Below are 14,872 nucleotides of genomic sequence, written 5' to 3'. Positions count from 1 at the left end.
GTGCTGGGAACAGGAACGGCACGATCGAGAGTGTCTGCGAGACTGGGATCTTGAACGACGTCTCTCTGGTGCACCAATGGAAGGAGGCCTTACCACGGCCGGCTTGCCGATGGATTGTATGACCCGCACCGGCGATGCCGGGAGTTGGGCCGTGTTGACTCTGTCATTGCGATGAGATCCTTTGACGTGGAGAAGGTCTCCGGCGTAGAAGGGAGGGCAAGCTCAACCACAGCATGAGCCGGGGAGCTGTCAGGCACCAGACTCAATGGCCCTTGTGGGACCAGAATTGACGGTGCCACGCTTGGTGGAGCCGCAATCTGTGGTGCCACAGTCGACGGTGCCGCAGCAGATGACAGTGCCGGACGAACTATCTTGGAAGAGCGCTCCTTCTGCGGAGCAGAAGTTGAAGCACTATGTTGCTTCCTGGGTCTTGGGGAGAGGGAGCGGCGCCGAGCAGATGTCGGTGCTGGTAAGGGTCGGTGCTGGGACTCCTTCTTGGTACCGGAGCGGTCCGGGGCCGAAGGGGCGCTCCTTACTAAAGCAGTCTGTTGGGTGCTCAGTGCCGATGCTGCAGGACTAAGTGCCGACTCCATGAGAAGCTGTTTCAATCGAAAGTCCCGCTCTTTCTTCGTCCTTGGTTTAAACGACTTGCAGATGTGGCACTTATCAGCAAGGTGGGATTCCCCTAGGTACATGAGGCAGGAGTTGTGGGGATCCCTTATTGGCATCGGCTTTTGGCATGCAGAGCACGGTTTGAATCCTGGTGCCTTGGGCATGGGCCTACACCGGGGTAGAGGAAAGGGGCTAATCCCCGATCCCCCCTTAAACTATATACACTAACTATAAAGACAACAACTAATACTAACTATAACTACAAGAACTCGAACTATACACACAGTAACAGCAAAGAACTACGAGTAGCTAGGGATGTGGAGATCAGCAAAGCCTCTCTCCACAGTTCCAATGACCGTCACGGGCTGTAAGAAGGAACTGAAGGGCCGTTGGGTCTTCAGGGGTATATATCCAGTGCCATAACGGCGCCACTCTAGGGGGCGTCCAGCCAACCCATCGAGTGTTGCTAGGGTAAAAATCTTCCGATGAGCGTGCACGCGGCGCGCGCACACCTAATTGGAATCAATATGAGCAAGCACTCGAAGAAGAACGTATACACCTCTACCCCGATATAACACAAATTCGGATGTAACGCGGTAAAGCAGCGCTCCCGGGGGGGGGGGTGGGGGCAGGCAGGGCTGCACACTCCAGCGGATCAAAGCAAGTTCAATATAACGCGGTTTCACCTATAACGCAGTAAGATTTTTTGGCTCCAGAGGACAGCATTATATCGGGGTAGAGGTGTATTTGAAAATCCTCAGAAAATTCATCTGTTAATTTCTGGGTTCTAATCAGTTTTAAATTAGCCTAAAAAGTTCACATTACTAAGTCTCATGATAATTTGGGCCCCTCTAGGTTAAAAACTAAAAACACATTTTTAACTTTCTACAATGAGAGTTTGGAGGTCTGGGGTAAATATAATTTGTAGTTATTTAAAAACAAACAATTATTGGCATTATTTGTCATAATTTAATCTTTATGTTCTGCAGTTAGCTCATGGAAATAATGGTTTATGTTATCTACTTCCATTCTCCAGTGTTCCCTGCATCTGAAATTGGGTTATGCCCACCTTCCAGCACCCTCTTCCCCAAACATAAGTTGGCATGATTTTCCAGAACTGTGCAGAATAGAGAGTAAGGGAAAGTTTGAGGCAAATGTGGTCTGTTCATGGTGATAAGTCTGGGGAAGAAGGCACTGGAAAAGTGGCATCCCTTTTGGGGAAGAGTTATATTTGCGGTCATTATCATAGCTTATCACTTCATTGTCTGTGGTGTACAGTGACTGTTCTAGTGGTAAGGTGTATGCCTTAACCTTTCTTTGTTTGGTTTTATGTTGAGTATGTCATGTATAGATCATCCTTAACTGACACGGTTTCGTTATTAATTTATATTGTGTATATGCCACACTCAGAGGTGAAAGTAAGCCGATACAGTCGGTCCGGCGTACCGGCAAGAGCTGGTAAACAGACGACCATATTGGGCAGGAGGCAGCTTCCCCAGGCCAGTGATTTAAGGGCTCAGGGCTCCCGGCAGCAGCCGCAGCCCCGGGCCCTTTAAATGACCGCCAGAGCACTACTGCTGGAGACCTGGGGTAGCAGCAGCAGCTAGGAGCCCTGGGGCTCCGGCAGCAATTTAAAGAGCCTGGGGCTCCCCGCCATGGCAGCCAGATCCCCAGGCCCTTTAAGTTGCCACCAAAGCCCCGCTGCCAGAGCCCTAGAGTAGTGGTGGTGGCTGGGAGCCCTGGGACTCTGGTGGCAATTTAAAGGGCCTGGGGCTCCTGGCAGTGGCTGGAGCCCCGGGCCGTTTAAATTGCTGGCAGAGCCCCGCTGCCGAAGCCCTGGGATAGCAGTGGCGCCTGAGAGCCCCAGGGCTCCCAGCTGCTGCTGTGGCTACCACTACCATGGGGCTCAGGCGGTGATTTAAAGGGTCTGGGGATTTAAAGGCCCCATTTCTTCTGGTTGAGGCCCTGCCCCCCTGCTCAGGACTCTGGCGTACCGGTAAGTCCTTTAAGTTACTTTGACCCCTGGCTACACTTGAACAAAATTCAAATCAAAGATCTCCATGATGATGGAACTGTTATTTTCACTTCTTCACTGGATGGTATAGGGACAATCTTTGTTATAACCTTTCTGTCACCCAAACTGATAGCCTAAAAATATTCTTTGCTAATCAAAGATTCAGACAAATAATTTCCATTAATTGCTCCATCTGAAGCACAAGCCCAGAGGGAGAATAGGTTTCACCATGATTTTCTGTATCCAGTGTTTGCAAGCCTGAATGTTAGATTACTTTAGATGCCCTCTCATTTTGGTGAGTTATATTCAATAGTTTAAAGATCCTATCTGAGATACCTTAAAGAGGGCTGATTTTCAGAAAAAGTGTTAGGCACCCCACTTCTGAAATCAAGTTCCTTTAAGTTGTCTCAAATTGGGCACCCTAATATTGAGGCATTCCAAAAAAACCAGTTACTTCTGAAAATCTTGGCCACTGTTTGCTTCACACAGGGGGTGAGGAGAGGTGTCTTTTGCTACACATTCGCAAAGATGCAGCCATGTTCTGCCCAGCGCAGCTCTACTGTCACGAGGGACTCTCTGGGCCACTCGTGCGGCTGGCAGTGCATATGGTCTCTCTACCCCAAACCACCCAGTTCCCAGAAGCCATATTATGGCTGCTCCCTGGACTGATTTTGAGGATGACTGCTCCCTACACTCTCTTCCCCGTTAGCACATGTAACAGAAGGCCCATAATTTGACATCATGTGAAACAGGTCAACTATTGTAATCATGAAGGTTAAGGAACTGGGTGGCTCAGGTTAGGTCTTCAGTTCAAATCTAGCCCAAAGTCTTTAGAATCTGGTTATGATTATAAAGGCTGTTTCAGTACCTATATAAAATTAGTTAGTTTCAGTTCAGTTTCTAGCAAACAGGTATGAATTTAAACCCCATCATCTCAACTGCATCCTTTATGGTATTCTCTACAGAGAAGTAAAAAATCAAATACCATGGACATTGGATGGCAACTAACTCCCCTCTAACCTAACCAGGTCCAGGCTGAAGCAAACTGATAGAGCAATGAATGGGAAATTTATCTGTTTAGGTACTTATATGGCTTTCATTATTATCATATCTGAGAGCCTCATAAGCATTAATTAATTTTATCCTCAGAGGCAAGTTTTATCCCTATTTGTAAATCTGAGGCACAACACACATTCAGTCATTTGCCCAAGTTTACATAAGAAGTCCATGGCTGAACCAGGAATGTATAGGTCTCCTAAGTACAAATCTACCAACCTTTCTCCCTACAGAGCTACTGCTGCCCTAAGTAGTACAGAGAAGAAAAGTACTTTGGTCTTCAGGGCTACTGATTTAGCACTTTTAATGAACACCAAATTCACTTTAACAAAAAACAAAATTAAAAAAGAAGTTATAACTTAAAACTAGCATATGCTGATTCCCTCTGAATTGATTCCCTGTGTCAGAGAAATGTACCTAGCTGTGTATGTGAATGGGGGATGGAATAGTTGAAGTTTTGGAGAAACGCATTTCCTACAGGTTTCAATTGCCTATTCTTTGAAGGTACAAAAATGTAAAGGAATTACCTTTTATTACTCTCCTGCTCATCTTCTGGTACAGACTTCTGTCTTTTCCTGGTCTGTTCCTCTGCAAGCCATCTCTTCCTCTTCCATCCTTTTCTGTGCTCTGCATTCAAGTTCACACTCTGTACTACAGCCTCGATTACATCTGTGATAGTATCAGGTCCAAGGTGTAAAGTGTTGCTCTCTTTCCTTCCCTCTAACTCCTGACTGACAAACCGAGCTGCCTGGAAAGCCTGCATTGAAACTACAGCCTGTAGTGGGTATTTCCGAGGCCTGCCTGGCTTGCGCTTCACAAAGTTATTCCCTGTCCGTGACTGCCTTTGCAGCTTTTTGGCTTTTAGAATTTTATTGACGTGGTCCAGATTTTTCTTGGTTGCCAAGATCTTGTAACTACACATTTTTCTAGCCTGTCGCTGCATAGCTTCAACCACACTTCTCTTCAGATGATGTGGGGAGTAGCTGCTTGGTAATCTGTCTGAAAGAAGTGAGATGCCATCATTGCAAGAATCACTTGGAACTGCAGGAACTAACAGACAGTCCTGTTTTCCCAGGCCTCTCTCCCTGTTGTGGTTTCGACCAGGGCTAGCTGAAGGTGGAACAGATACATTTGCAATGACTGCTTCTATGGTTTTGTCCAGTGCAGCCTGGCTGTCATGTTGTGCCATGCGCTGCAGTAAACTATCCACTGAATCATCTACAGCAATCCCCAGTTTTGTTCCTCGTGTGGGTATTCCAATCACTGGAAAACACAAATAAACATAAGCATACTAGAACAGATTTTAGTTATGTTCATCACTAAATTCTATCAGGTTTAAAACAAATTCCAATAGCTATATGTCCCCCTTGATCTCAAAATACTTAGGAGATATTGCCAAATTTTAATTTCTTATAATAGAGCTTCTAAAAATTACATATTGTAAAGATACTTGTTTTTGTAACAGTCTTACTAGGTAGGAGGACTAGGGATGGAAGTAAGAAGGGTACCTGCATTCTGTTCTATGACTTTCTTTCACATTTTTCTTTTCTCTTTGATCTAAGCAGATCAGCACACCTATTTTTCCCTCTTCTGTTTCTTTCAGGGCAGAATGATAAAGACATTGTCAATTAAAGAAAAGCCTGAAAGGATGCATTAGTCTGCAGCAGTAAAGTGCTTAAGAGTATGCCACTTTTCTTCTCATGTTCTGATCCTGCAAATATTTATGCACATGAATTCAAGTGTGAAAGTGTTTTCAGGATTGGGGGCTTTGAATTGTAAGTTCTTCAGGGTAGGGATCATGTCTTTGTATGCATTTGTAAAGTACCATGAAAGAGGCTGGTCCAAACTATTATCATAATTATAGTTGCCATCCTCCGCCCCCCGGTTAGATGGTGATCAGCATTTGGAATCTGGTCTCAGAACTGACTGCAGAATCCAATATATTAGAATTAAAAAAAAGAAAAATAACGTGGACACTGAGGATGCCTTGGAGAGTAAGTGGGGTAGGACTCATGATCACAAACACTGGAGAAAAAAGACTGCTGTTGTTGGGTTCAGAAACAAATTTTCCTCCGTGAGATCAATTCCTATACAAATAATAACAGACTCAGAAATTCTGTGGACACATAATTTAAACGCTGATCAAATGTTAATCACTATTTCAAATCATTAACTATACTGCTAATGAAACTGACTGTGCATTAAGGAAATGACCTGGAATACCCAGAGAAAACAGCAAGATCATTTACACAGGAAACAAACATAGCCCATTTTTTAAACTTGAAGGCTATTCTATGTGCTTTGCATCTTCATCTGCACACTGTTACTTGAAAGATAGAGTTTCCAGATCAGCCATGCTGTTGATGCAATATAAGAAGGGATTTGTTCCAAATGAGCTGTTTCCCAAAGATGCCCTGTTGGTTTTTACAGATAAGATTTATTAGAAGAAACTCTGCTCTTACTGGAATAAAAGGAATGCTCTTAGTCTTCTCCTAAATATATTTCAGTTACATATTTGCATTTACAAAATGTTACAGTTATTATTGCCAATTACTGAGATTACATCTACTTAAATGGCTGGATGGTAAGACAGTAGAGTGTGTTCTGGTGTAAGCATAACTTTTAAAGGAAAGACACCATGAAGCTTTGCTGTCAGCAAAGTTTGTATTTTCTGGCAGGAGGGAGATTGTGCATTAGCTCAGTGGTTCTCAATGAGGGGTACACGTACCTCTGGGGGTACACAGAGGTCTTCCAGAGGGTACATCAACTCATCTAGATGTTTGCCTAGTTTTACAAGAGACTATATAAAAGCGCTAGCAAAGTCAGTATTAAGATTTCATACAGACAATGACTTGTTTATACTGCTCTATATACTATATCAGCAGTTCTCAAACTGTGGGTTGCGACTCCGAAGTGGGTCGTGAGTTTGTTTTCATAGGGTCGCCAGCGCTGGTATTAGACTAGCTGGGACCCAGGGCAAAAAGCCACAGCCCGAGCACCCCTGGCCTGGGGCTGAAGCCCAAGACCAAGCAACTTAACTTTGTGGATCCCTCTGTGGCGTGGGGCCCCAGGCAAATGCCCTGCTTGCCACCCTCAATGCTGGCCCTGAGAGTAGGAATAGACTCGATGTGGAGAAAAACATAATAATTGCTGCTGCTTCACTGACTCCTAGAATGACAAGTCTCACAAGTGAAAAACAGTTTCAAGTATCACACTGAAATAAGTACAATATTTATATTCCAATTGGTTTATTTTATAATTATATGGTAAAAATTAGAAAAAAGCAATTTTTCAGTAGTAGTGTGCTGTGACACTTTTGTATTTTTTTGTCTGACTTTGTAAGCAAGTAGTTTTTGAGTGAGGTGAATCTTGGGGTATGCAAGACAGATCAGATTCCTGAAAGGGGTACAGTAGTCTGGAATGATTGAGAGCCACTGCGTTAGTTGACAGATAAGACACAGAGAGTTTAAGATAAATGTTTGTGTTCACAAGTCCAAGTCAAAGACTCAAAAGACAAGAAAAAGAATATTAATGAAAATGTACAGACCACTGAGTTCTCAAATTAATAAATCTACAAGCACAAGTGACAATAGTTTTCAGAGATAGAAGGCAACTTAAATGAGAAAGAATTGGCCATTCAACTTCTAAAATCTTCTTATGACCAAATCACTTCTTAAAGTGTTTGGAAAGAAATACAAGAACATGTGAGAGGTCACAGCTATTAGTGTCAACTGTGAACACTTCGTAAACTCAGCAACCTCATTCTTACTGAAACAAGGGGAAGATTTACACTGTCTGCTTTCAATTTTAAATGCAATATTAAAACAAATAAATCATCCTTAGCTGTGTTACAACTTTTTAGATAAAAAATGTTGAGGAAATGGAATGCCTCTGGGATTCCTTATAGGCACACCATCTGTTTAGTAAACTTAGCTATGTAAACAGCTGCACTAACTGAAGATAATCAAACTATACAACACAACACATTTTCAGATGTGTCATTTGATGGCCTGTCCTTGAACTGGTGTTCCTCTTTTGAAACTAATCCAAAAAGGATCAGACAAAATGTATGATCTCAATGACAGCTGCAGCACTGGTCATGCATGCCTAGAGCACTTGGTAACAAAGATGCTTTTTATGACAAAAACACTGAAATACACAATGTGCTCACAATCAATAAAGAATTTAAAGACAAATGGTCACATCAGAAGTTCTAACAGCTTCATCTCTATGATGATGATAAATTTGCCATTCAGTTTTCTATTTGCACTCTTCTTTAACAAGAGACATCCTGAATTTCCAATGTCTTCCTGCACACAGACTTGTGCCAGTGGGTTAAATTAACTGTTTTTAATTGTCTCTTTAAAATGAACATGTAAAAAGTAAGTCAGTCAGTCAAACGGGACATCTTCGCTCTGCATAGGAATATGCTAAAAAAGAAAACAACTTTAAGTTTAGCTGTTTAAATTAAGGATCTGAGCAATCTTGGCACCTCGTGGACCCTTGGAAATGATAAAAATGAACAACAATTTCTGCAATGACTGGTGGCTGTGCCACCAATCCAATTTATGTTGTAACAGATAATGAATGCTGCCAATCAACTGCATATGGCCATGCTACCAGTTTACATAAGTGCACTTGAATCCAATTTACACAGCAAAAAACAGCCATACTACTTATCTAATTACATACTAACAATCTGTTTTTGGATTTTCAAGGTGCTCACCATTGTATTTTTTAACAATTATATTCATTTTTTAACAAATATAGTCATTGTGATAGGCACTATACAAGCATACAATAAATGATAGTACACTACCCAAAGAACTTATTATGAGGCTTGGCAGAATTCTATTTTTATTTTTTTATAATTTCAATGGATAATATCAATGTTTATTTTTAAGCTTTTTTTATTTTTATCTATTTAAATTTTCACAGTTGTGGAAAATTGGGGAGGGGAATCAGATAATAGTTATTTAATAACAAAAAACACTGAGATTCAAAACCTTAAAGCTTTATAATCATTAATGACAAATTGTATATGTTGACATATGACATTGACAAAGTAAATATCCTTAACTAAAAATCTCAAGTTCTCATGAAGTATTTTTCTTACTTTGCCTATCTGCACATTTTGATTAATATCAGTGGAAATATTTTTTGTTGTTGGTTTGTGTGTGTGTACACTCAAATTGACATTTACCAATAAAAATCTAACCCTCCCTAGCCTATTTATAATATAAAACACAAGAAGTGACAAGTGGGTGAGACAAACAAGCCAGGGTAACAGGGAGACAAGGTAACAAATATATTAGGATGTGCACAGTTCTTAGTCATTCTGTAGCAATGATCACACCTTGCCATCTGCCAAGATATTATCACGTTGCTGTTTTCTGTATGCACTCTTCAGGTGGTGAGCTTTGAAGAAGGGGTGGTAACTTTATAGATTTTGACTGGGCACTTTACGCACATAGGAGAGTGGATCAATGGTTGGTCAGAGAAGAGGATGATTGAGGCTGCATCATTGCTCATGATTTATTAAACTTTCCAGTACCCCTTACTTCAATAAGCAGAATTATTCTTCACTGGTGTCTTCCAGGAGAAATGTTACTGAACTATTCTGTAGTCACCACATTAGAGGGAAAGTATACATAGAGATGAGAGAGAACTGTCAAGTCTTTGTGTCATCCTTATGTAGGGTGACCAGATGTTCCGATTTTACAGGGACAGTCCCGATTTTTGGGTCTTTTTCTCATACAGGCTCCTATTACCTCCCATCCTGTCCCGATTTTTCACATTTGCTGTCTGGTCACCCTATCCTTATGTTTGGAAAAGGAAAATGCACTTTTTCCTCTCTTCTTTCACTAATAATGGCCGATCTTGTTCTGCCCCCTTTTTTCCCTTCATTTTTTAATTTTTTTTTTTTTAAAGGAAATAGCCTGTTTACAGAGAACAGGTATGGCCAATTCCAGACCCAAAGATGACAGTATCTCAGAGGAACGGCCCAATCAAAAGCAAGGGCTACAATAGAAACTGTTTTGCAACATTAAGTGTAGAAGTCACCCCTGCTTTAAGAAAGGGCATGAGACACAACTGAAAGCATCTATTGGGGTGGGGGAGCCCAGCATCTGTGTGCTGAGGCACTACTGCTGTAAGGTCTCCTCTCGTACTGCTGCCTTCCCTGTCTATTGTAGTTCAACCCTCAGCATAGTATCTATCCTGACAACCTTGGTGAAGAACAAATGTTACTTGCCTGTAGAAGACGTGCTCTCAGAAGTAGATCTCTTTCTGGAAGGGCTGCAATTTGTGCTCTCTGGCTGTCTCTGAGAGGGCTTGTCCTGTGCTGGCAGGGTGCCTGAAAAGCAGAGGAGGGAAAACAAAAGCCCAAGAGAACTTAAATTAACCTAAAATTAGAAATGCCAATGAAACACATTCCAGATGTCAAATGTTTAAAGCAGGATAACAATTTTTACCAGAAATAACACTTGTTTGTATGGGGCATGCAAGTGGGGAAAGGCAGAGTTTCTCAGGTCCCATGGTTAGTGACAATCATAAACACTACCCTCCTAGATAGAGGGGTCTGTTTTATATTGAAACTAACTTTTACTATATGTATTTCAGATTAAACTAACTTTTACTATATGTAATTCAGATTAAAGACTTTTAAACTCATAGTTGTACATCAGCAACAGTATACACACTCCCCCAACACCTCACTTTGCAGGAAAGTAAACAAGATTAGAAGAATTCTTGCATCTCTGGGTACATACAAGGGTTTGTATGTTTAAAGTGTAAGTGGAGCTATCTGTATCTGCAAAGTGCAATGCATTATATGCACAAGCACAAGAGGAGGCTGGGTAGAGAACCACACAGAAAATTGGCATTTAATCTACAAAAATAATATGTAATAATAATCTAACCCATATTACAGTTCTAACGTACATAAATGAGCTGCCTGCATGAGACTGTGAAATATTTAACAAATTTTATCCACGTCTTAGCTGAATATTTCCTTTCTTGGAATAATGGGGGCCACGGACCGAGGACATTGGGTACGCTGCTCTATGCAGCCTTGGAGGCAGACCAACCCTGTCAATCAGAGGCAGGGCAGGTGTGGCAGGGCAGGGCAACCTCCGAGAAACCGTCAGTTGAGACATTTCCACAGCCTAGGAAAAATGAAGCGCTCTGTATCAGTAAGGAAGATGAGTCATTAAGCCTAAACAGAACAAGGAATTCTGCAGAGCAAGGAATTAAATTAATAAACTTTGAGTGCCAAATAATAAGTCAGTATCTTTTCCCACTTAACACCCCATTTAGTGCGGATTGAATCTGTGGACCTCATTATTTTCGGAAAAGTAGTTTTCAGGTAAGACATGGATACATTTTCCTTTTCTTATATGTAATGAGATCCCCAGATCCATGACATTGGGATTTTATAGCAGTGTTCACTCAGAAAGGGAACTATATACAGATATGCACAGAGGTGAAAGGGGATAACCTTTTCCAACCAGTTACAAGGATGCTACAGTGAAGAGCACCGTCTACTGAAGGCAGCACCAAATGATGACTGGATGTTCGACTCGTAGAATTTTAAAGGTGGCATGAACAGATGACCAGGTGGCTGGTTTACAGATTTTCTTGTACGGGGCACATGGTCTTTCTGCCCATGAAGCTGCCTTGGCTCTGAGGCAGTGAACTCTGATATTGGAAAATGCAATTAGGCTTTTTGACTTGTACGCCTCTGAGATACAACATCTCAGCCACCTGGAAGGGAGGATTTTGAAGCCTTCTTTCCCTCTAAACAGTGGATAATAAAGCACAAAAAAAGTGTTTGCCATTCTGACCTGTTCTCTGTAGTGAATATATACTTTGAGATCTCTGCAGACATCCAAAGTATGTCACAATTCCTCTTTGGAGCGTGACAGAACTTGACAGAAAGAGGGAAGAACAATTTCCTGCTCTAGGGAGCTTGGAGTTTATCTTGATTATGAAGACAGGGTTGGTTCTGAGGATCACTTTAGCCTTATAGAACATGCAGTAATGAAGTTCCAGGAAAAGAGCTCCTAACTCAAACACCCTGCAAACAGATGTAATTCTCATGAAACAAAACCATTTTAAATGGTTAAAAAGTAATTAGACACCTTCACTAATGGTTCAAATGAGGCCCTATGACAACATTAAGAACCAGGTATGATCCCATAAAATAACTTTATGCACATCAGGAGGATGTAGTGAGATGATGCCCTCATAAGAAAAATGCTGGATAACTGGGTATGATGAAAATTCACGAGTTGTCTACTGCATGGGGGATACTAGATAAAACAGCAACTTGATCTTTGTGTTTGAACTGCCAGGCCTAACCTTAGTCAATTCTGAAGATATGTGAGAATCTGTGGTACCAATACAGGTGAGAGTGGGTGAGGAGAGGTCAGACCTTTGACCTGGGACCAACAGTTAAAGCTCAACCAGGCCCTTGAATACACTGAGTAGATTTATTTCTGGAAGCTAAAATTGTGGATATTATCTCTCCGAGTTACCTCTGACTTAAGAGGCTCTGTCCAAGAACCATACAGCTAGTCTCAGACTGTCTGGATTTTGACTGGCTCTTGTAATATCATCTCTTTTCTAGATGGAAGGTAGATGAGTGATCTCTGTACCCTGTGAAGAGGATAAAAGAACCAAGGCCTCCTTGGCCAGAATAGGGATAACAGAATTACCAGTGCTGCTTCACTCCTGATCTGTGGAATTCTGAGGAGGACAGAAAAAGGGAGGGAAGGCATGTAAGAGTCCCTTTTGGCCATCTTTGCAACAAGGCATTTGTTACATTGGGTCTGTGATCTCACCAGTTAAGAGAATAACTCTGAAACCATGCAATTCAGGTGGGGGGCAAACATATCTATTGCCGAGAGAGTACAATTTTTATACCAGGAGATGAAACACCTCTAAGGTGTAGTTTTCATTCCAGCTGTTCTAGCCTTTGCTTCTTGAGCTAGTTGGCTGTAGCATTCAATTTTGCCTTGGATAAGAAAAGAGTGAATTGACTGCAGATTCTCCTTTGCCCAAGTCATCAGGAGGTGAGTTTCTCTTCACAGGAGAGTAGACCTTGTTCCCTTAATCTGTTGATGCATGATACAGCTGAGCTGTTGTCTATCTTTATCAGCACTTGAGGTAAGTCCAGAGATGGGAGCAGAGCCTTGAGACTATACTGGATTGCCCTGAGCTCTCCTCAGTTTATGGTATGCTTGTGCTATTGTCTGGATTAGATTCCCTGTACAATCTCTGTCCCTTCATGAATGACCTGAGAATTCTCCTGGCATGATATACCTTAGTTGAGCAGTGGATAAGAGACAGTTGAGGGAGGGATAAGATGAAGTTCTGTAGTGGCCTCATGTGAGCACTGATGCACTAAGAATATCCACATAGGAGATCACTAATCCCAGAAGAGACAGAAACATATGAATGGATACTCTCCCCTTGAGAGGCTGACCATTTTAATAAAATGGGTCTGCTTCTCATTTGTTTCCTGCAATTTGTAGAGGACAGTTACTGTTCCCACTCAGACTGTGAATATGCTGAGACTGCAGACTGACTCTCATAAAACCACGGCTCTGCAGCCCTTATTCCTTTGATAGTATAATCCATGACTTACTGACTGACTGAGGCTCAGAAAAGAAGGTCACCCGGAAAGGGGTAGACTGGAACCCATCCTTTCTGATGGGTGGTATTAACACTTAGCAGCATTTTTGCAAACACTTGCAGTGCTGTTGCCAAACCAAATGGCAAGGACTTGTATCGGTAATGTGGTGCTCTGAGAGCAAAGGTGAAGCAGCATCTGTGAGACTTGACAAATTGAGTCTCACAGACATTCAGATAGGCATCCTTCAAATCTACAGATATCATGCAGTTCCCTCTGTGGACGGCAGTTAGTCTGGATTTTAAAGTCTCCATCTTGAATTTATTTATTTTTCAATCTGTGGAGATACCTGACATTGAGAAGTGCTGTGTAGCCTTCAGATTTTTTTTTTTTAAATGAGGAACAATATGGAATAAGGCCTTTTTTCTTTTGAAGAGATGGGAACAGGTTCAATTGCTCCCATTTGCAGGAGATGTAGGATGGCTGTCTGTATGCCCTGACTACTTCTCAGGCAAAACCTCCTAGGCTGTGCAAATGTTTTAATTGGTTGACAGAGATCACACTTGCCATACTGTCCATCAGTGTTAGCACTGCAGGGCACACAGGGTATATCTGCACAGCAAAATCATCATCAGCGAATCTCAGAGCCTAGGTCAACTGACTTGGGCTTGCACAATGGGGCTAAAACCAGCACTGCAGATGTTCCCGCTTGGGCTGGGGTTCTGAAACCGGCAAGTGGAGTGGGCCTCAAAGCTTAAGCTCCAAACCAAGCTGGAATGTCTACACATTGTTTGTAGCCCGGTAATGCAAACCTCGGGAGCCCAAGTCAGTTGACCTGGCCTCTGATACACACTACCACAGGGTTTTTTCTTTTTCTTTTTTTTGCAGTGTAGACATACTCTTACGGTAGGGGAGGGCAAACTTTTTGGCCTGAGGGCCACATCTGGGTATGAAAATTGTATGGTGGGGCTGGGGCAGGGGATTGGGGCTCAGGGATGCAGGCTCTGGGTGACACTTACCTCAAGCAGCTCCTGGAAGTAGCAGCAAGTGCCCTCTCCAGCTCGTACGTTTAAGGTCAACCAAGGAGCTCTGTGTGCTGCCCCCACCCCAAGCGCTGCCCCTACAGCTCCCATTGGCTGCAGCTCTCGGCCAATTGTAGTTGCGGGGGCAGCACTTGGGGTGGGAGCAGTGCTTGAGGCCTCCTGGCTGACCCTAAATGTAGGAGTCAAAGGGGGGCATGCTGCTGCTTCCAGAAGCTGCGCGGAGCGGCCCCCGACCTCGCTCCCCAGCTGGAGTGTGGGAGTGGGGCAAGCCCCACACCCTGCTTCCCAGAAGGAGCTCGAGGGCCAGATTAAATCGGCTGGCGGGTCAGATGTCGCCCGCAAGCCATAGTTTGCCCACCCCTGCCTTAGGGTGTTAGATAACAGTTCTCTTTTGTTTATATATTTATTCTTTCTGGACAGATGCCCTTGATAGTGTTTATGCCTGAAGGAGGCTGAAATTATGCCTGCCTTGACCTGGCTGCCTTCAAAGGGCCTGTATAGGGAGGAGGTCCC

The 14,872-nt window shown here is 42.7% G+C and overlaps 1 protein-coding gene across 2 annotated transcripts in view; it reads right to left on the bottom strand.

The window, feature by feature from the left end:
- The window catches only part of ASH1L (ASH1 like histone lysine methyltransferase), a 162,366-nt gene that overhangs the window by 74,208 nt on the left and 73,286 nt on the right, over positions 1–14,872 (bottom strand). For both annotated transcript variants that reach the window (XM_032767134.2, XM_032767135.2), the window contains exons 4-5: positions 9,936–10,037; positions 4,210–4,945 (exon numbers count right to left, since the gene is read on the bottom strand). In XM_032767134.2, the coding sequence (XP_032623025.1) occupies positions 4,210–4,945; positions 9,936–10,037 (838 nt within the window). The remainder of the gene's footprint in view (positions 1–4,209; positions 4,946–9,935; positions 10,038–14,872) is intronic.

The sequence above is a fragment of the Chelonoidis abingdonii genome, chromosome 11 (genome assembly GCF_003597395.2).
Source record: "Chelonoidis abingdonii isolate Lonesome George chromosome 11, CheloAbing_2.0, whole genome shotgun sequence".
NCBI classification, from domain to species: Eukaryota; Metazoa; Chordata; order Testudines; family Testudinidae; genus Chelonoidis; species Chelonoidis abingdonii.
This window is presented reverse-complemented; position numbering and strand designations above follow the sequence as displayed.